This window comes from Uloborus diversus, chromosome 9, assembly GCF_026930045.1.
Source record: "Uloborus diversus isolate 005 chromosome 9, Udiv.v.3.1, whole genome shotgun sequence".
NCBI lineage: Eukaryota > Metazoa > Arthropoda > Arachnida > Araneae > Uloboridae > Uloborus > Uloborus diversus.
In genome coordinates, this window is record NC_072739.1 from 126966548 (window position 1) to 126990336 (window position 23789).

General features: G+C 31.8%; 1 protein-coding gene across 1 annotated transcript in view; it reads left to right on the plus strand.

Annotated features, from left to right (window-relative positions):
• LOC129230479 (chromodomain-helicase-DNA-binding protein 7-like) overlaps positions 1 to 23789 on the plus strand; it is a 171608-nt gene that overhangs the window by 35068 nt on the left and 112751 nt on the right. The window contains 8 exon segments of the mRNA XM_054864881.1: positions 651 to 1102; positions 5093 to 5207; positions 6080 to 6217; positions 12210 to 12275; positions 15420 to 15505; positions 15974 to 16091; positions 20341 to 20403; positions 20911 to 21063. Of these exon segments, the coding sequence (XP_054720856.1) occupies positions 651 to 1102; positions 5093 to 5207; positions 6080 to 6217; positions 12210 to 12275; positions 15420 to 15505; positions 15974 to 16091; positions 20341 to 20403; positions 20911 to 21063 (1191 nt within the window).

Consider the following 23789-nt stretch of genomic DNA (forward strand, 5'->3'; position numbering starts at 1 on the left):
GATGACAAAAGCTGCTAATTTGTTTTATATAGACATTTTGGTGATTGTCATAGAGCTCTTCATTTGCATGCAACTAGAAACTCCTCCTGTAATAAAACTGATCTAGCTCCAAACTGTGATAACTTGCAAAATGCTGATAGGAATGAAGTCATTAAAAAACTTATTGATTGAGGAGGAACGACACTCTTATAGCCCTGCTTAATGAATTCCTGCCTTGGCAAAAATGTATAGAACTAGTAACAGTGACAGTATATGCTATAAAAGGTATTGAAAAAGCAATGCAATGTATTAATACAGTTGGTTCTCTGTTTAACAATGTTCTATTTAACGACTTCCTCTATTTAAATACTTTCTTTATTTAAAAACAACTTTTCGCGGTACTTCCACTGTAGATTTAGAACATTCTATTTAAAGGACTCATTCTACTAAAGGACGATTTTTTGTGGTCCCTTGGAAGTCATTAGAGAATGAACTGTTATTGTTTATCTTTCTATTTGGCAATTATCATTAGCTGAAAAACTTTTAATGTTTAAAAATTGTTTTAATTTATATTTTAAATTGTTTTAAAGTAAACTGTATAGGGAAATAATATGTTTTAAAATGAACTCTTAATTTGGCTTTTATATGTACTTACTTCGTGGTTCTAATAGGAAACTGGAGAGGTCGTACCTCTGCCTGTAGGGGACGCAGTTCCTGTTCTACCTGAAGCAACAGAGCAAAAACCTAAAAAACCAAGTAGGAAACGAAAACCTAAAGAAACAGATGGAGAGCCAAAGGAACCGAAACCCAAAAAGCCTCGTAAAAAACCAGAAAAGAAACCAAAGCAACCTAAAGGTGGTGAGCCTTTGCCAGAAAATAGTGAAAATGCTATTGTTACTGAAAATGTTAGTGGTGCTCCTGAGGACATTCCTGTTGATACAGCAGTTGCAACTGATGAAACAAGTCCTGCAGAAAAGCCTGAGGTTGAAGGCCAAGAAAATCCAGATGCTGCCTCAAAAGAATTAAAAGAGAAGAAGCCATCAAAATCAAAATCGCCAAAGACACCAAAAGATGGTACACCTAAAGAGCCGAAAAAATCTACTCCAAAAAAGAAACTTCCGAAGTAAGTTTTCTTTTCTATCTTCAGTGCAGCCTTGGTATCTCAAATATCTTGGGAAGAGAAAAAAAAAATGAGACATGAATCTTCAAATTATCCAGGTTTTGAAAAAAATTTCTCAGATACTCATAGGATACTTATTTATTCATGTACTATGTGACCACTTTGCATACTAATTAACATATTATTTTGAAATGAGTAGCAAGTTTGCCTTTCTTCTTTCATCTTACAGGGTTCAAAGTTCTAATATTATCTTCACTCACATTCAATTTTCTCTTTTCACTAGCCATATGTGGAGTGATAAGGAACACGTTTTAGTGATGTGCAGGATCATTAAAAAAGTAATTCCGCGGATACGGATCATTTGTGTAAAGATCCGCAGATACGGATCATTTGTGTAAAGATCCGCAGATACGGATCTCAGTTTTTTTTTACCCAATTCAACTATCCAACTGTAAAATTTGTTACGGAAGGTATTCTCGTCAGAATAATAACATTGTTTCTTCAAAAAATGTCATCTACGGTGAAAATATAATCAAGACTATAATTTACTCTTTAAAGAAATCTTCGTTAAAATTGAGGGAAAGTTGGAAGGAACGGGTCAGCGCTACATTAATGCTTGGATAGAATGTCAAAAATTATTTCTAGCTTGCTCAGTAGATGTAGGATACAGGAGCAAGAGTAAAGCTGCTACTGGATAGGCTAGAAATAATTCTTAGCATTTTATTTCAGCATAAATGCAGCGCTGACCCATTCCACCCAACTTTCTCGCCGATGGAATAACAGAGCCGGGAACACTTTTACAAACAGTAGATAGAGAATTTAGTCTCACTTTTTTTGAAGGGTGCGGAGAAAAACCAAAATAAAGAATAACAGAAATGCCAAATCAATATTAAAAACTAATATTAGACTAAAAATTAAAAAAAAAAACATGTCCCATTGGGTCGAACTCATATTAAGATGGATTTCACGGGTCAGAAAACACTTTGTTAACAAATATAAACTGACAGCAAATGGAAATTTTAAATCATTGAGCTTTTTTCTCCTTATCTTCCGACTATGAAATCGCTACCAATCACGAGTATGAAGTCTTTGAATTGTATTTAAAATTTACTGAGCAAGATTATAGCTCCAACTGTATACAACTTGGAAGTTCCAAATAAATATCAAACGCAGAAAACTTCGTTCTTTCAATTTTTAAGTTTTTACTACCATAATTCTGAAAAACGTCAAGTCGGTTTTAATTAATGTCTCCGGTAATTAAAGTTCCACAAAAATGAGGCCAAGCTAAGAACATTTTTGGTCAAGTCGCCTTTTGAACGAAAACAGAATTATCAAAAACAGCTCATCTGTTTAGGAACTACACAAATAGACACACAGATACTTTAAAATTTTATTTCCCTTTCCTTTTTGTGACGGCGGGTACAAATTAGCTTCTGAAATGATACCTTTTAATTTAAATAGAGAATAAAACCTAATTTATATGAAATTTTACAGTCTTTTATCCAAATATGTGAGGAATATTTAGAATAGAAAAGATCCGTTTAAGATCTGTCAGAAAAGTAACGGATACAGATACAGATCTTTATTTTCCCTCGGAACATCACTAACACGTTTCCTGTTTTCACTTGAGCTGCAAAAAATTCTTCCCTGTCCTTAAAGTGGACTCGTGTTCCAAAGAAGAGTACAAGAAGTGTAGTTAATCGTCAAATTGTTTTTTACAAATTAATTGGTAGTTGGCCAATTTACTTTAGGGGTATCAGAACACCCCTAATATGTATGTATTGGTACTAACATTTTATCCCATCTAACAGAACAAAAGTTATCGCCAAATGAAAACTTAGGTAAAAGATCTTGCTTTACTTATTTTGTAAAACCTTCAGATGAAGATGTTTGGCAAGTTTTTCGATTTCATCATTGGCAATTTATCACTCTTTTGGCAATAAGTTTGGTTTTGCAAAAACAGTCATCGGTATTATATGGAAGTAGCATATGAATTTCACACGTACAACAGACACATTCCTTTTAAATGCACTTTTCAAATGTAGTTGCCGATTTATGGGGCACAAAAAAATGCCCCGCAATTCTTTATAACAAATGCACTGCAAGATATTGAGCATAAAACCTCCTATTTGCATTACTTTTCAAGAGCGTCTGGCACTTTCATGCAGAACCTTTGTATTGTGAAGAAGAGTTATTTTTCCACTGACTAAGTTGGTCAAAATTTGCTGATTATAAACAATCAGCAAAGTGATCAATAACTTCCGATTAATCAGTGCATCCATAATTTTAACCATTAGAAGTTAAGATTAAGGTTCCCTTTTCCTACCCTCCTAAAAAAAAAAAAAAAAAAAAAAAAATTTAGGGTTTTTTTTCTCTCTCTGGGGACAAACTGAAAATCTGTTTGGAGTGCTGTAGGTAAACAGTAAACAACTTCTTCATCCATCTAAAGGTCAATATTTACGGTCGCCACATGACCTAGTTTGAGAAAGTGGCTACCTAAAAAAACGTCCTCAGTCGCCATTCCCCTCCCCCCCCCCCCCCTGTTGTTCCTAAGAAAAGAAATCTTGGGATGAACAGGAATTTTGCACAAACTCAAGAGGGTGGAAGAAAAAAAAATCGCTTTGGAAGCATACACCTAAGAATAAACATATTTAAAGAAAGATTTTTTTTTTTTTGACCAGAACGGCAACACTTTTCAGTTACATGGGAAACATAGATGCCATATTTGGTCACTCACAAGATGGAAGTATGCTAAGCACTTAAGTGCTTAAGTTGGCAAAAACAAAGCAGCATTCGATGTTTATTCAAATGCAAACTAATAAAATAATGCAAAATGTGCTGTAAAGCATTTTATTTATTTATTTTTTATTATTTAAAACAGTTTTCTTGAGAAATGAAAAAATTTATATTAATTTTTAATTTATTTTTTTTTACTTTAATTATTTTTTATTTAAAATTTCATCTTACCCTAATTGCATTGGACGCTAATGTGCTAAAAGCTATAACAGTTCAATTAAATTGATGTTTAATGAGGATTTTACGTTTTATGAATATTTTTGTGCTACAAATTCAAAAACCTGAATCATAATTTTTAGCGCAGTCGCCATATTTGGTCACTTACAAGATGGAAGTAGACAAGATTCTTTAAGTGCCTAAGTTTACAAAAATAGAATTGGATATCTATTGCAATACAATGCAAACTATTGAACAATCCTGCAAAATGTGCCGCATTCCCCCCCCCCCCCCAGGATAATGAATTATTGTCTTGAAATATGCAAAATTTTTCCTTCAACTTTTATCTTCAGAATATTATTTTATCCATATTGCTTTAGACGCTAATGTGCTAAAAACTGACTCATTCACCGAAATTATTGTTTTTTGAGGTTTTTAATTATTGAAATTACTTTCCTATCTTAAATTTTTCGCGTGTTTGGTCATTCGCAAGATGGAAGCAGACAAGACTATTTAATTGCCTAAGTTTCCAGAAAACATAATTGGATGCCTATCTCAGAGAAAACTACTGAAAATAACATAAAATGGGCCAGAAATTATGCTTTTTTTTAATTAGTTATTTTCTGGAAAAAAGAAATTTTATCAGCAAAATTGTGTTTTTTGTAAATTTCATCTAAAATGTAATTTCCTGCCGACTTTTCATTGACTTATTTATCTATTTTATTTTGAAAAAAAAATGCATGTTTATAGCTTTTAAAATGTAATTCTGTAAAGTTCTATTTGTTTTTTCATTATAGTAAAAACTCCTCTCCCACAGAGGTGGCCACCAAGTTTTTTGGGTCTCGTGGCCACTGAACACTCAGAAATTTTCTGAATCTTGGCCTTTACGTCCATCCATTTTTTTTTACATCAAGCCTGTGTTATATTATTTATGCCTGTTAACTTATATTTCTTTTATAATTAAGTTGCAAATTTAACTTTTACTATTACTTTTTCTATATTTTTTTGTATTTTTCAAATATCAATACTATTTTGTTACAGAATTGCTCTAAAATTCACCAGTAAAAAGAAAAAGAAGAAGGCTTTAACTTTGTCTGACCATTCAGATGTTGAAAGGACTCCACCTCCTTCCCCAACTGAAGCTGATGGAATTACTGTAAGCTATATTGAGAATTGTCTAATTTTTTATTTTCTGTTTTAAAATGTAAGGCTTTGAAGCATTTCCTGTTAAGTCTCATGTATTTTTTAAGTTTTAATAATACTACTAATTGTATTTCCCCCTTTTTCCCCCGAATTCATTTTATAAGTGCTCATATCAAGGGCGGATCCAGAAATATTTCAAGGAAGCGGCAATTATTTCTTTTACATTACTTGTCTACAAATCGGAACTTTTTCTACTGGGGGGGGGGGGGGGCACATCATTTTTATTCAAAACAACTAAAATATACAGATATAGCAAAGAAGGTACCCAACGTATTCCTTTCATTTTCCGTTGACATAGGTATTCTAAAATAGCGTTTTAGGAATCCAATTTCATAATAATTCTGGGAACTGTTTCGAACCCCATTCCCTAACATCATCGAAGGTACTTTAAAGTTGCGCTTTTTGGAACTTCGGTTGAGAAAAACTACCAGAGGGGAAAGTCATTGAACCCATTCTTTCCCCAACCATTTCAGAAGATTTCTATACAATCCCGTCTTTTAGACTTTTAGACTTAAATTTTGTGAATTCCCTGTTGGAAGGTTGCCAAACAGCGCCACAGATCGTCTAAAATCACCTTTTTGAAATTTTTAGTCCAAAAAGTTTCCGAGAGGGAGATTCAAACCAGATTTTTTCCCTTATCGTCATATCAAAGATGGCCTACACTTTCGTTTTGGGATCTCAATTTGGAGAAATTCCTGGTGCAGATGAGGGGCGATCGCCCCTCCCTTGTATCCGTCCTTGGCTCATATAATGTCTTTCAATTTTTCTGTTAATTTAATGCATATTTTATTTATTTATTAAAATGTTTATTTATTTATATTTCAGAAACGTCGTTCTGCTAGAAACACTGAGCGCAAAAAATATACAGATGACATTGAATTGCATCTCTCTGATGATGAAACAATTGAAATGGATTTCGGTCAGTCATCCCGAAATGATGGAAAGCTTGTTCAAGTTGTTGTGGTAAGTTAAAAGAAATTGCTTATAATTGCAGTGTTGCTGTGCATTATTTATATCTTTTTTTAAAAGCTTTTTGTTGGCTGTTCCTGTTTTATATTTTACTAGCAAAAATACCCGGCGTTGCCTGGGTCTGTAATAGTTATGAGAAACAATCGTTACTTGCCCTTGTTTTCTGTTTTAAGCGAAAGAATTTAAAACAAACCTTTTTGACGTGATTAAAAATCAAGCTTCTTCCTTACTCATAAAACTAAAATAGCAGTAAGTATAAAGAACAAAATAGTATTCATTTAGAAACGAAAGCATGACGTTTAAGCGTATACAAATTTGAAGAATTTCCGAAATATGAAATTAAACTTTACATGTTTAAAAAGATTTATCTGTTAGTACTTTTTTTACATCTAAAACCTTCTCTGGATGGCTATTGATGTACGAACTGTTTTAAAAAATGTAGCCGCCCGTGTTCCCCTTACACTTGCTTTAGTTTTTTTGGGAAATTTCAATTATTGTGGGCACTTGGTGCGGTTTAAAATGTTACCAAATTTGCGAGAATCATTTTGGGACACCTTCGATAATACTCCCCCCTCTTACTAATTTTTATTATACAAATATTGTCGCCAGATGCAGAGATACTTTTGGTCAAAATAAAATGGCGCTACACGGTTTCAACCGAAATGTTTCCAAAATAAGTAGGAAAATTTGGCGATTGTTTGAAATTGTGCAAAAATAAAAATTTATGGAAGTTATTTTGCTCTTTATGGATTTGCCATATTTAGTTGCTGGATTATTTTACACAGTAAAAAAAGTTTTTAAAAAAGATTCTTCGATTGGCGATATTTTGTTTAATGGTGTAAGCTGAGAAACATTATTACCTAGCCTTTGGCTTCAAAAACAGCGACAGTTGGAAAAACTACCAAATGCATCAGCTACTGAAGCTTTCTGCAAAAATTTTCGCGATATTTCTGCTGATTGATGGGATAGTGAGTAAGTGTCCAATCGGCATAAATAATAATAAAAAAACCATTAATTACATTTAAGTTCCATTTAAAGGGAAAATGATCAGCCAAATCTATTAATTTTTAGCCAATCTTGTGGAAAAACGTTACTTTAAGATTTGACTTGAGAAAAGCCTCAAAAAGTCAGACGAAACAAAAAAATATTCAACAATACAACAATTCTAGCTATCGACTGGGAGTTGAGATGATACACTAAATAATGAATTGGATTGATGAAAGCCTTCGAACAGGGAACAAAAAAGCTCATTACTCGTTTTTTATACCACTTAGAAACTTCGAACAGATGCTATCTTCAGCAGAAAAATTAGCGCTTTCGATAGACACATAATGTTAATATGTGCCCGTTTTTTTCTACCCCCATATTGGGGCATTTGTGCGAAAATTTGGACAAATTAGAATAAAAAAGGAACTATCAATCAGATTTTTTTCGAACTAGTCTATAAACCTTCCCAATACCAAACTGAACAAACGGTGAAAGTTTCAACCAAATCTGCCGGGTAGTTTCTGAGATCTTAGGGAACAAATTTACCAAACTCCATTTTTATATATATAGATTACTTTTTGTTGAAGCTAGAATAGTAGTGTTATATCTATATTGTTTTCATCAACCAACTTTCTTTGCACGTTCAATTTTTCTTAATTCTATGTATTATTTTGTTTGATGCATAATTGTTGTATAATTTTGCATGTAAATATTGTAAATGACACTTAAAATGTTAGCTTAAAAAGCGAGGTGAAAGAAATATCTGTCAAAGAAAAAAATAAACTTGGCTGATAATTACTTCAGAATTTTCTAAATCAAGAAGAATAAATTAATTTCATGAAATTTTCGATCTTCAGAATCTTTTAATTTTTCTATGCTGGCTTTTATCAAGTTTTATTTTAAATTCATCGGTGTTGAACAAAAATATCAAATCTACTAAATTTTCTTCATAATGATTTAGTATTTCTATTTTTGAATCACACTATGCAATTTTTTAAATCTACCTTTTTCAATCCCTTCTTAGAAATATGTGAGCAAATTTTTATACATAAGTCTTTCTGCGATACTAATTTTCATTCACTTTTTTTTAAAACCGTAACAGTATTAAAAAAGTAACAAAATTGGTACAAATTGCAAAAATTTTACAAAGCACACAATAAAGGATCTATATTTATAACATCAAAACCACAAACCACAGAAGTTTTAAATTGTTTTTTAGATAAAAAAACATCTCCTCAATGCATTTTCTCCCATTTCTGTAAAAAATTGGTTTCATCATCATCATTTTCCGTCTACCATAGAAATAACATTTCTAAATAATATTTTGACAAAAGTAAAAGCAATACCTCATTCAAGATATGTTTTGAAGTCATGTCAGTATACATCTTGTTGGAATTTGTTTTTAAAGTATCAAAATTGTCTAAAGTTTTTTTTCTACGAGAGTTGCAAAACCTGGAATTGGAATGTTTCAACTAAAACTTCCTAAAACTTTGATGTTTTCCCTTGAGTTTTCAAAAATATTTTTGAAAAATACAGTAAAATTTGAGATGTATAAAAATCAGTGGTTGGAAGTAGCGCGCTACAAGTAGCGACGCTACTGTAGTAGCTACATTTTTTAGTAGTTTGTAGTGTAGCGCACTACTTTTGAAAAAAAGTAGGGTAGCGAGTAGTTCACTACAAAAAAAAGTAGTTTGTAGCGATTTCTAAAAACTACTTTTAAATAAAGTTTCCAAAAAAATAAAAATAATAAATAAATAAAAAGAAAGAAAAAACGAGGTTTCAAACAACCTGACTGATGCAAGTCTTACGCGAGTAAAACTTGCATCAACCAGATTCGTAAGTCTCTGAAAAATACGAGCTGACATCAGACATATTTTGACGCCATATGTTCTATCTGTTAGACGCCATTAGTTTGTTTGGCATCGAAATGTTCACATTTCCCTAATTTTTTCCTTCAGCAGAGCATGGCCTAGAAAGAAAAGAATAATAGATAACTGTGAAGTAGTACTCCGTTTGTGTTTTCTGTCAGAATAGCAGAGAATGTCCAGTGGATGAACATTTTAGATATCAATGAGATTATTGCGCCAGTATCCTCCTAATGTGGAAATTACTGTAAATGTTATAGAAAAGGATGACAGGGAACTGCCCTCTGGCCGGCTAACAATAAATATTACAGTGTCATAGAAATGTATAATAACGGAAATGTTTCCGTTTCGTGCAAAATTTGCCCGTTAATCAAAAGGTATGAATGTCTTCCACATTTACACTGAAATCCCAACTTACGCTAGGGATGCGACTCCCCACTTAGGTTGAAATTTCGCGTTGAGAAAAAGAGAATTTATACGATTTTTTTTTTTTTAAAGAACATTCCAATTACTGTAGACATTAGTAAACATTCCTCAAACTATTTTAACTCATTTCATAACTTCATTTTTCCCAATTTAAACGTAGAGAACTGAAATTTTATTGTACTAAAAGAAAAAGCTGTGTTATTCAATAAAAATACGGCTAGGGTGCACAAAATCGATAGAAGAGAATGGCATAAAACAGCGTTTCTTAATTTCTTTTATTAGTGGAACCCTTTTTAATGCTCACTTTTTTCGTGGAACCCCTGGTGTTTCAATAGTTTGCAGCCAGTATTCTGTTTCGGAGAATGCCCCGGTTCTTACCTCAAAGAGACTATCACATTAACTATTTGTCATTAAATCGCTAATGAAATACATTTAACTATAGATCATTTTAATTATTTGAATGATTGCTAATTACTACTTCTTATTGTAAAATACCAGTACACTCCTATTTGTGATTCTGAGAAATACTCAGAATTTTTAAAAGGGATAAATATCCTCAGCATGTTGTATGATTGAAATATCTTCTTAATTAGGAAGAGAAATATAGATGTGCTTTACCTACAAAAATGTTAATAATTCACTGAAATGTACGTAGAAAAAGTTTTTAAACTTTAAAATCAAAAATTTTAAAATATCTATTATTTTTTAACATTTTTTTTATTTATTTACTAATTAGAGTTTTTGATGTCACTGTGTGTTCCCTCAGACAGAACTAGAGTAGCTGTATATATAGAGACCTTAGACAGAACTAAACCATTTAGACCCTCGTGACCAGAACTCCTCCTTAAATTGGTCATCACTCGTTAAATGCTTAAATCGTCCTTTCAACTGCTGCCCTAGATACTTTTCACTCCAGAATCTCCCGTACCTGCCACTATTTGTGGCTTAACCAGTTGCATGAAACCCTGAAGACAGCTCTGAATTTTGGAAGCAGACCGGTAACCGAGCAATCTCTGATCCAGATCCCCAGAGGTATCGTTTCACTTGGAAGACTTTGTGATACGAGCATATTTAACGTCTCTGAGTCACTTTCACCATTAATGAAGACGGTGGATCTTCGACCAGTGAGGATCGAACCCGGGAACCTCCGGTCACCGATGCCTTGCCGATCAGGCCACCACGGCCTTGCCATAGATACTGGGAGAGTGGCTAGTATCAAAGACAAAATATTTGAAATTGATGTCAAAAATCGAAAATTTTCGTGTTACGGGGTGAGGAATTCGCGTTAGCTCCAAAATCCGTTACTCGAAAAAAACTCGCTATTCAGCCATTTCGTGCTAGTCGACACTTGCACATTGAAGTAAAATAAGCATTCTTAGTTATGTTTCATATTTTGGATATTTATTAATATTTGATTATAAATACTGGTACTGTTTGGGATATTTTTAGAATTTCTTTTTTTAAACTGATTGAGTGTTGATATATCAACAAAATAAAAGTCAATTATTAAATATTGTAAATTTTCAAGATCATTTGGTAAAATTGAAAAATGCTCTTATTTCATTTTATTAGTTACGTAAGAAAGGAGATGGTGCCCAGGTTCGGACCCCTAGCTTGAAACTCAAAATCAATTAACTAGTTTTTACAAAAAATATAAGTGCCTGTAAAATTAACTCCTATAGTGAAAATTAAAGTTTTTCTCTTTCGTTTAAAGATGGTTTTAACTATCTAAATCAATTTTATGTACATATATGTATGTCTATATAAAATTTTAACCAAACTATGACTGCATACTGCATCTATTAAATTTTCAAGTAGCCGAGTTGCACTTCTTGAATGAAATATTCACTGTCAGGAAAGGATTAAAAACTTGAAAGTTGAATTCCTTCAACTTTTTTAATCCTTTCTTGTATCGAATATTCGTAAAAATCGTAAAAAATGTTTGGAATGACCAATTCGCTCGGTAAAGGAATGGAACAATAAATATATAATTATTAGTAATATTTCATTTTCAAATGAGTCAATTTACTAACCTAAACCAGTTTTTTAGGTTTTTCGTTCAATCCTCAAGCGGTGTGTATGTGTATGCTTTTTATTTATTTATTTTTTAAAAAGTAGCGAAGTAGCGACTACTTTTCAAAAGTAGTTTGTAGTTGCTACATTTTGAAAAAAGTAGTTGTAGTTGTAGTTAACTACATTTGTAATAAAGTAGTTGTAGTTGTAGTTCGCTACAAAAAAAAAGTAGTTTTTCCAACCACTGATAAAAATATTAAAGCATATCTTATGTATAGTATATTCCCATTTTGCTGCTTATACTAATGTTTGGGTTGAGTTTAAACATATTTTGAAACATACATATTAAAAAAAAAAAAAAAAAAAATCTGAATTTTGTTGTTGTAAAGCCCTTGTTGATGGAACTGCTTAGTAGTAGTTTTTTTTAAAGTGTGTTTAATGATATGTTTTCTAGTGTAAAAATATTTACCTATTATTAAACACATATTGTTATGTTAAAACATTAAATGAAAATGCTTTAACACATTTATTTTTGAATGCTCTTATCATGTTCTTCCATTATGTTTTTTTCATATATAGTTATTTGTTGAAGGAATATTTAACTTCTTTATTTTTCTACAATATAAAGTATTGTTTCTTGTAAATTTGCCTTATTTCCTCATTATTTGCATTAAATTTGATTTCATTTTACATAGGATAATCACACTGAAGATTACATGGTTGTCGAGAAGATATTAGCTATTAGAACCGCACAGAAACAGGTATGAAGTCTGAAAAATATTTCATGTAAGCCCTTTATTACACAAACTCACAACAGCAGGAAAGTTCTTACTGTTAAGGGTTTTTTGCTATTAAGAAATTTAAAATTTTGACAGGCATAAAGCAATAAGAAAAGGAAGAAATAAAATAAACATATTATCTCAGTTTAATTTGTACTTTTTCTTATTGAAGTATTTATCTTCAGTAGTTTATTTGATTAGAAATAGTGTATAGTATATTCCTGTTCATTATGTAAGGCAGCCAGTTCTTTCCCATATCATTAATGGTATATCAGTGCATATCCTTATATATTATTTCTGTAGCCTGTTTTTGGTTTCTACGCGAGATTTTCCTCAATTCTTGATCGGTTTCTTTGATTTACACCTTATTTCAAAGCTTATCGTGCAGGCTACTGACGAAAAATAGACCCACGGTCTAAAAATTGTTTTTTCGGGTAAAAAAACCTGTTTTAAAGAACCAGAATGAGGTTTTCAGTTAAATTTATAACTTTAACTTGCACTGTTACCGACAGAGCTGAATAGCTTGACCGGCAGAGCGTTCGACTGGTAACCAGGAGAATGCGTGTTCGGGCCTACGTCCGGACAATCTGCATCAAAAAAGTTAGAAAAATATCGCGCATTACATGAACAATGAATAACAAATATGAGGGAATACATGAGGTAGAAACGCTCCTAGCTCTTATGAAAACTTGATGCAACACAGAGCTAAAATAATACTCAATTGTAAGGGTTTTTTTTTTTTTTTTTTTTTTTTAAGTTTTGGCTCCGGGAAGAAAATTAAAGCATAATGTAAGCGAAAATGTAAGTATCAGATTTCAGACTACATTGGAATTGTTTTTTGTTCAGTAAAATATAATAAATCGTATGTTGAAATATAGATTCTTCTAATGAGTTTTTGACTCTTTGTACAAATAAAAAAAATACTACCTCAATTTAAAGGGTAATATATATATTTTTCTTCTTTTTGCAAAAAAAAACAAATAGCATATCACATTTTTACTACATTTGAAAAGCTACACTTAAAAAAGAACTTAGTTCAAATTATTTTGCATTTTAATCATGCTGTTAAATGAAGAACACGTGCTGCCATCTAAGTCATAACGGTTCAAACAGCCTGCGATAACAAATTGTAAAAATTTTTAAAAATAAAAACAGTTCTCGGCAAGAAAAAAATTTAAAATTACCTGTGGTTTTTTTTTTCCGGTAGAGCGTTTGGCTATAAACTGTCTGAACTTCGGGCCAGTTCGGGCTGTCTGACATAATAGCAAATTTACATTAATATCACTCATTACAAGTACTCATAACATACAACAGATAACACACGTAATAAAATAAATGCAGTGGGAATGCTATTTGGTGTTTCGACTCCTTTATGCAGACTACAGTTATCATTCAGATAAGTTGACTGTTAATCGAAAGGTGTTCTTCCCTTTTTTTAAAGCTTTGACTCCGTCCAGACCACTGAGCATAATGTAAGCATAAAAAAAAGTATTATATATATATACCTCAAGGAAATCCTTTTTGTGCAGAAAAACATTTTCATTGTATGCTGGAATGTAGATTTTTCTAATAGCAGTGTTCGAACTTTCGTACGAATAAAAAAATACTACGCCAAATTAAAACTAAGAGTTTCAACCAGTAAATCTTTAATTATTTATTCGAATACGATATAAAACATTAAAATTATTATCAACTTCATTAGTAAGAAATCATTTTCTACTCCTCTGCTTTCGGCTGAAAAAAAAAAAATTTTGTCTACGTTTGAAAAATTACACTTAAAAAACGGACTCAGTTCAACTGGTTTTGGTTTTGAATTTTAAGTTTTCGATTAAAAGAAAAACAAGTGTGGGCTTTTAAGCCGTACAGGTTAAAGAAGCCTGCTATGAGAAATTGTTGAATATTCAAAAATAAAAACACTTATTTTTTCAATCGAATTTTTTACTTCTCTAGAATGTTTGTTTCAATCACTACGTGAGATCTTCCTCATTCTGTAATCAAAGTCCATGTTTTACGAATAATTTTAAATAGTATCTTGCTGGCTAATGACAAAACATAGACACATGATCTTATTATATTTTTTTCGGCGAAAAACTTTTTTACTGTGTTTTATTACGCATTCCTTCAATGAATAGCATTCGAAAAGGAAGGCACAGTTGTTAGGTTTGTTGGAGCGTCGTACTGTTAATCAGAATGGCGCCAGTTCGAATCCATGCCACTAAATATCTCTTTAATGTTTCTTTTTTTTTCTGTCAGATGCTCACATGGGCAGGACTGTATTTGCCACAACCTGTTTTTTCACATGCAAAATTACTGATTTTTCATGTGTCACTCAGCCACACTTTTAATGATATTTATATTTGCATTGAAAATATGTACAACCAAAAGGGGAGGGATGATCAAATTATCACAAGGTTGTATTTAACGAGGTTTTGTTACTGATGTCTTCAAATTACATGCCTTCTCTTGTGCGCTTACTTTTTTCCGTTTACTTTTTTCGGTTTTTCTTCATAATATCTTTCTTTGAAATTTTTAAAGAGCGAAATGCCTTATGAAACGATTCCAAGTACAGTTCGGAGTTCCGCACGGGTCGACTAGTTTGAGGAATTGAAATTGTTTAATAACTTTTCAGGCTTCCTTTAGATAATCATTTTTATATTACTCTTTATTTTTCTGAGAATTGGAAAAATAAATTATCTCACAATTTTGCTGATGCTACAATGAATGTTTGTAACATTTATACATGCTTACATAACAGTTTTTGTTTTATATAATATTAGCTCGTAGAGGGGGGTAAATTCTTGTTATAACCTGTATTTATTGTATTGCATTATTTTATTATATTATTTTCAACTTATATTTGAACTAGAAATTGGTTATCTTCATATTAATTTTGAATTTTCTAATAGTTTTAATCCTTAATCATTTCTATCCCTTTTTGTATAAACGCTCAAAAAGTATGAGTGCACAAGTCTCTACAACAATTTTATATTGTTTGATAATACATAAGACTTTATTTTTTTAAAATCAAATTATAAAAAGTCTATTAAAAGTTTCCCATTTTTATCCATTTGAAGTGACAATTTTTAGCTAAAGTGTATTTAATAGCATTTGATATTTTTTCTGTAGGTTGATAACAATAACGGAAGTGATGCCGAGAACAGTACACCAGAAATGGTTGATGTTGAAGAGTATTATGTGAAGTACAAAAATCTGTAAGTTGAATTATTGTGTAGTACTGTGTATAAAGATATGTCATCATATTACGATACATCATCAATGGGCTTTGCTGTTATAGTTTATAAGTTCATCTTTCTTTTGTTTATGTGGTGATTTGTGATTTCTTTCATTTATTTAAGTTTTCTCTTTAATGTAAGTCTTTACATTATTTATTATTTTAGTTTAAATCATAATTCAGCAATAACTCATTTCAAAATTAGTTTATTTTAAAGCAATGACATTTTAATTATTTTAAAGTGGTAAGTTTGTCAGCAAGCACTCATGTGTGTAATTGAAATGAGGAAACTTGACAAATCAACATCATATTTAATTATATATTTACAAGTGTGTTTCATTTGTAATTACTGATGCTATAAAACTGGTAATTGTTATTATGTCATTCAATGTAATTAACTTTTTTTGTTTGGTTTTTCAAATAAATTTTTTACATTTCCTCTCCTTAGATCATATATTCATTGTGAGTGGAAAACCTTAGAAGAATTAGAAAAGGGGGATAGGCGTTTCATCCAGAAGGTTAAAAGATTTAAGCAGAAAAAAGAAACTTTTAACTTTTTTGATTTTGTAAGTATGGGTATTATAAATTATTGATTACTTTTACTAGGAAGTTTTTCTTGTAAACTAAAAATAATTATGGTATTCTTTTAAAAGTGTTTTAAAGCGTGGTTTCTTAAATTTATTTTATGTTGATAACAAACTAATCTATTGTTGAGAATTTTATAAAACATTTTGCTGATGATATATGCAGCTAAAAAAAAAAAAAAAAAAGAACACTTGGAATAGTTGAGATTTAAAAATGATAATGTACTGGTTTAATATATTTATGGTTGCAACAGAATTGAACCTGAGACCTAATTATGAACTATTATTTATGGACAAATTGCTCCAACTTGTTGTTGAAGCAACAAAATGTTTAAAAACTTCTTTTAAGTGCTTTAAAAGCAAGTTTCAAATAATTTGAGAAATGTTTTGGTATTATGCTTGGTATTTTTATCAATTGCTAAAGCACCAGAACTGTTGATCGCTCCCCCTTCCACCACACATACATTTTTTTGAAATGATTTAGTAACTTAGATGTAGAATAGTTTAAAGATTTCACCTGTTTTTTTTTTCTTTTATCTTATTTTTTTAAATACTAGGGGGCTCTGCTGCTTTCTAACACTCACCAACCCCCGGGCTGAGAGAGGGGGCCGGGTTTCTCCTCAAAAAGAAAAAAAAAAATTTTTCAGAGTATATGCTGCTAACTAAACTTCTTTTTAGTGTTGGAAAAGCAAAAACGTCTCTCATTCAACATTTTAGCTCATTATTCAACATCTGCATGTTCACAGCATCAAGTGCTTGTGGACCAGATCCTTAGGGGGCTATCTTGCATTTACGTTTCACCACCATGACAAGCAGCGCGCGCTCCTTTCGTCGCTATCGCGAGCTTTCCTCCTTTTACCCGAGCCTGGGACACGGTTGGGGGGACATCAAAATAGAGGTTCCCAAACTTTGGGTCACGACCCCCAAGCATTTCTTATGGGGTCATGATATTATCCCTGCATTTCAAAATGCATCACTGCATAGTTTAAAAATTAAAATACGTAGGGGAAAAGAGTAGTATTAATACTTGAGCACAGTTGCCAATCGAGGAGAAAAGCTATAGAATTGCAACACCCCGCTCCCCCCTTATACCAGGGTATCTGATTCCACAACATCCTCTTAGAATATCTTTCATTTTGATTTAGGGACTTTCATTCGTACAAATTTCCATGAAAGAGACCCAAACTCACCTCCTAATAAAATCATATAAAATTTTCTGAAATTCCATTTTTGGAACTTCAATTTCAAAAAATTTCTGTGAGAGATTCTCTAAACCCCAACCCTTATCTTGAAAGATGTCCTGTAATTGCATTTTTAGGACTTAATTTTGGGCCTACTCCAGATAGAGTCCTAAACCCCATCTCCTAATTTCATCCAAAATAGCCAAGAAGTGGGTGTTTAGGATTTTGAAATCACGAAACAATTTCAGATGAGTGCCTACTGTCCTCGTCACATAATTATAGATCATATAAAACTTCGTTTTTAGGACTTAAATTTCAAAGAAATTCCGGGTGTTTTCCAATTTTCCTCCTTGTCATCAAAGATAATTTACTATTCTGTTTTTGGGACTTAAATTTCTAAAAAATACCTTGAAAATACCTACAATGCTCTCTCCCTCCACATCATAACAACTCTTCTAAGGTTTCGTTTTTGGGTTTTCAATTCCGAAAAACTTTTGGCGGAGAATCTTCGAATCAAAACCTTTTCCCTAATGTTTACAAAGTGGGCTTATAATTGCGTTTTTAGAACCAAAAATTTTCCGGGGAAAGGTTGCTCGAACCTCTTCTGTTTCCGAAACTTTAATAAAGATGGTTTGCAACTTAGCATTTTTAGGATATTACATTTCCATTTTTGAAAAATTTGAGAGCATACCCGATCTTCTTTTCTGAGGCCCTGCAGTCCCCCCTCCCTAAAAAAATGTAGACCCTCTCTCTCTTATTATATATACGTTTGAAAAAAAAATGAATAACTTCAAGAATTTTGAACAGGGTTCGTACGGGTCATGGAAATCCTGGAAAGTCATGGAAAAAAAATAAGCAAATTTCAGACCTGGAAAAGTCATGGAAAATTTAAATTTTCATTCAAAGTCATGGAAATGTATTTGAAGTCATGGAAAAATGTCCTGGGCAAAGAGAAAGTAACTGTATCTAAAAGAGCATTAAAAATCTTGACTGATTTAACAGTATTGCACATGAAAGCTATTAAAACTGAAAAATTGAACGATCCCAAAAACAAATCTGAATTTTTAAATCTCATTGCATCCACTTCTGTTGCAACCAGTCGTCTTTTTTTGCAGTGTAATTTTATTGCTTGCACATCACTCGTTTTGAATTTACCATTATTTTCAACACTTCTTACATTTTTTATTCTGTAGTAGCGAACTTGCACATTCTTGATTTTTGCCACGCCCACTCAAAAATGCAATTCGATTGCATCCGAGTTCATTTCCATCACTCGTTTTATATCTCCTTTATTATTAAATTTATCAAAGTTTATCTTAATTTGTTGAAGGTTTTAGAAAATAAAGATCTTTAGTCAGGCGATAGCATACAGAAATAGGGGAATTCTAATACTCTAAAACAGTACTGCCCAACATACGGCCCCCAAAACTCAATGTCAGGAATCAAACACTATGTTCTAGAATTTTTAAACCTATTAATTAGTATGCATTTGAATATGTGCAAATAAAAGTACTTTTAAATCAGAAGATTTATTCACTACTGATTTTTTTTTTAAATAAATATCTGGCTTAGAAACATTAATACCTATTAATTAGTATGCATTTGAATATGTGCAAATAAAAGTACTTTTAAATCAGAAGATTTATTCACTACTGATTTTTTTTTTTTTTTAATAAATATCTGGCTTAGAAACATTAATTTACTACAGAATGTGGCTTTACTTTAAAGAACTAAAATACTGTCAAGTTATATGTGGATGATTAAATGCATTGTTGACACTAAAAGGCAACTTTTGAAGCAAATTCATTGAAAGTTATTAATGAGTCATTCAGCCTTTGTCCCATTCATTATCATTCTGCCTGTTTACAAAAAGAAAAAAGATAGATATTGAACATCATTATATTCCATTCACTGTATTTTTACTTCAATTTATATGATGAAGACAAATAAGAATAGCTTAGTTTTTTTTTTTTTTTTTTTTTTTTGTGTTGAACACTGATATTTTTTCAATCACAAGTAAGTGCTTTAATGAGGTAGTGGCATTCACGTAAAAGTTTTGATAGTGCTCATTTCAGAAAAAGAAAATTGGCAGGCTTGATATTGAATTGTTCTATTCTCTTCATGTAACAAGGTCATGAATATTTTTATAAAGTCATGAAAAAGTCTTGGAAAAGTCATGGAATTTTTTCATCCAAATAGAGTATGAACCCTGTTTGAAAGTGTAGAGGTCGAGATGCTTGTTTAGCATTAGAGTGGTTAGCTTTTTTTTAAATATTTAACTAGCTTTTTTTATACTTTTTACAAAGAAAAACTACCAAATACGATTCTTTTTCTCCACTGTACACTAACTCATGGTATGACGCCTAAGATTACTATGAAGCAGGTCTGGCAGTATAGAAGGCGCACTTGAGAAAACTGAAATGTAAATAAGAAGTGAGGGCAGTGAACAGGATTATTTTTTGTTTGTTTTTAGTGGTTAGAGGGGGTCCGCAAGTCACTATTTCGCCCGAGGCCCGGGTAGGGCTCTCTGTGGTACTGGCGCTGCTTCACTTTTTCAACTGTAGTGTAATTTGGTGTGAAGTTCGACTTCCACAGTACACACATGCCAGAAGGGCCCATATAAAGGATAGGCAATCATTCACAGCATAACAACACATTCACACAAAGGAAGGACAAGAACAGGAGAGAGGAAGTGCATTCATGCCCGAGCTGGGATTCGAACCCGGGACCTCCCCGTTGCAGTCAGACACCTCTGGCAACTAGACAGGGCAGGTGGCTCATGACTACTATTGAGTACCTTTTGTAACAATGTGCATTAACGCTTTGTTTTTGATCAGCTCTAAACTGACATTGATTAATTTATGCTTTATATTTTCACTCAAATTATCCATATTTTAGCCAAATATATTTTTTATTTCTTCCACTGTTGAACTTATTTATTTTCGTTGTTTTAAAAATGTATACAGATCAAAAATCAGTTAAAAATAATTGCAATTGAAGCTTTGTTGTTTAGGTTGAAATCCCATTAATATTTTTATGTTGTATTTCAGCTGGAGGAGGATCCTTTCAACCCTGATTATGTAGAAGTGGATCGTGTTCTGGATGTTAATGAAGTGAAGGAACATGCCTCTTTTGAAGAGCCCAAGGAAGAACAAAAGCTAGAGAATGAAATTAAGTCAGATGAAAATAAAACTGAAATTGCACCTGAAGATCAAAACAATCTTGATGTGCAACCCAAAAAGGAGGAAACTGAAAGTCAAAATGCATTAGCTGAAGTTTCTGAAATTTCTGTGATAAAAACTGAATCAAAAGAAGAAGTTATGAAAGTGGATCAAGTGGTAGAGGGAGAGCCTAAGGAGGTTACAGAAGGTGAACCGAGTGAAACTGCAGAACCTATGAAACCTTTTGATGCAACTGCAGAGAACCTTGAGAAGGCAGCTTCAGAAGACTCTCTGAAAGATACAGCGTTAAAAGATACAGAGTCAACAGGTGCAGAGTCAAAAGATGCAGATCCTAAAGATGCAGAGTCAAGAGATACAGAGCGGAAAGATGCAGAGACGAAAGATGTGGAGCCTAAAGATGCAGAGTCTAAAGATACAGAATCAATTGTGATAAAAGAGGATGAAAATTGTAAAATAACACGCCATTATTTAGTTAAGTGGCGTGCATTGACCTATGAAGAAAGCACATGGGAATTAGAAGATGATGTGGACAGGGACAAGATTGAACAATTTTTGAGATTCAAAAATCCCCCACCTAAGGAAAAATGGAAAGTATGTGTTCTCATTTCTTCTGGACAAAATATTGAAAAATTATTTATTTGTTTACTTTTATAAGTTATTGCATGTGTAACTGTTTAAAGATATTTATAGTGTTATCGGGGCATAAAACTGGTCAGTAAAATTCAGTATTTTGAAAATTGGTCAGTATAAATCAGTATTTACAGAATTTAATCAGTAAAGTTAGTTTTTTCCCTCATATTTACCAAATAATTAATTTTAAGAAAAAATTCACTGTCAGTTTTTAAAATTTTCTTATAAACTTTAAAAAATGTCAAAGAATAGCTATAAATTGCCAATAAGCAACCCAATTTTACCAACCTGATGTTTGTTATTCTAGCCATAAAACTAGGGTGATCTGGTTTTATGGCAAACCTTGCTTTTTCCCCCTCTTTGAAATAAGTTATATTCTTTGAGGGGGACATTTTCCTATTTTTTGTCCAAAGTTTATTAGGTAAGACGAAGGTAATATAAGAGCAATAAAGTATGTATGACAGCTACATTTGTATACAATTTCGAGATGAGTAAAAATTTGTTATGTTTAAATTGTCATCTTTATTACTTGCCTTGAACTTACATCATAAGTTCTAGCAGTGTAAGTGAACTTACACCCTGTTTCAAAAATATGGACACAAGCATAAAATACAATTCGCAGTAAAAATATGAATGGGAGGATTTTTATTTTGTAAGGGTATAATAATAAACAGTGCGTAAAGCACAAGTTAGTGTTAATTTATTAGAAAAAGCATCATGTGTTGAATTTGTTAAGGAAAACAAAAAATAGGGTGCCCCATAGTTATAGGCACTTCAATAAATTATATTCAAGGTTGAAATACACAGTTACCAATCTTAATGTAAAAATGTGATTCTGTTACACCTAATTACTTCAAACATGCAGTTTTACATCAAAGTATAACTTTTAGCATTATCTATGGAGTTAGCTCATAATTCTTTTTCCATGCTTGCTCCTATCGCTTATTTAAGCTCCTTTTTCAAAAAATTTTGGCTCCCATATTCATATAATTTTTTACTAGATCTTTCCACACTTTTCTATTATGTTTAATTATTCCATGGCATTTCTGAACAATTAGTCATTAACTAAGCGAAGATGAAAATTATTTTATTTCCAATGCAGTGTAAGAAAATAAAGTTATGGTTAAACATAAGCTAAGTTTGGTTAAGGATGAATAAAAAATGTAGTTGAAACAAAATATAAAATAAAATGGAGTGATTCTATTTATTTTATTTCATATTTTGTTTTGTTGTTGCTCAGACAAACTTTATTGCTGTAGAAAAGCTCAGATTTTTTTTTCTGATAGAATGCGTTTTGTTCTTAATTAAGAAAGTTGATAAAGGTTTTTCTTGTTGTGCATCATAGTTTTAATATGAGGTATATAAAATAATTGAGTTGTATTGTATATATATAACAACTCTTAATTTTAGATTAGTGGGCCGTTACATGTTCTGGGTGACAGTTTTCTTTTGTATGTTTTTGAGTCGAAATTTCAGCTGTTAAAAAATTTGTATTTTAAGACTTGATTTCAATATAACACTCCTTGATTCACATTATTTCAAACTCTCGTGTAACACAGTTATGATAAAACACAAAACATATTGACATGATTTATGGTATGTACATGAATAATTAGCTTAAAAAATGAGTAAAAAAACTGTTTATTAAAATGTCTCGTATAACACGGTTTCGATACTACAGGAAACAAATTAACCGTGTTACACGAGGGATACACCTGTACTCTCAAACCTGTTTTTGTACTCCCCTATTTTGAGAATCATCCTTGTGTCCACAGAGACTAAATATGATCCTGTGTAAAGCATGGAGGACCTATTTCAGCTGCTGGTGGGGTCAGAAGTGCCAGTTTTGTTTCAGAAATGCCATGGAATATCTCTTTAATTAGGGAGCTAATTTTTAACTGTTGCAATTTAGAGTTTAAGCATTTTTTAGTACATTAAGCTCTCATATTTTCAAATGAGAAGTTGATTTTTATTAATGGTAGCAAAAATGTACTGTAAAACATGCTCTTAACTGATATTTAAGTGGAAGTGTTTGAAAAGTAAAGTAAAAGTAATGCTAGAATACTTTTACTACGATAATGATGTACTTTATCAGTAACAGCTAAAATCTTTCCTTTTTCTTGTTTCAATATTAGTTTATTTTGTCTCCAAAGTTATGCATTCACTGTTACTTTCATATTTCGCAACAAATCATTTTTCCTCTTTCAATTACAATGTGCAACTCAATTACATGAGAGGGGAAAACATCAAAGGGAAGAACAGTACAATGCATTTACAACGATTAATTTTAATTTCGTGCTTTAATTGTCATGGGTGAATGTTGTTCCAGAATTTTTGGATCCTACATTGTATGATTACTTTTATACATAAATATAGGTATACTAAATTTAAAATGCAAAACTCACCTATAGTTTAAGAATTTAAAAAGCCCACCTGTTTTATGAGAGAAGTAATCAATTGAACATGGTTGTAAGTTGAGGTAACCAAACAGATCACTAAATGTAGCTATTATATCCAGGGATCCAATTTCTATCAAAAGAAATACAATAGCTCTATAGACTTCAGAACTTACTTTAATGCTTAAGTGGCCTGAATTCGGTCAAAAATACAAAAATTTGAGTGAAACAAATAAGGAGTAAGTATGGGAGCTCAGCTTCCATAACAATTAGGCACTAATCAGCAGCAAA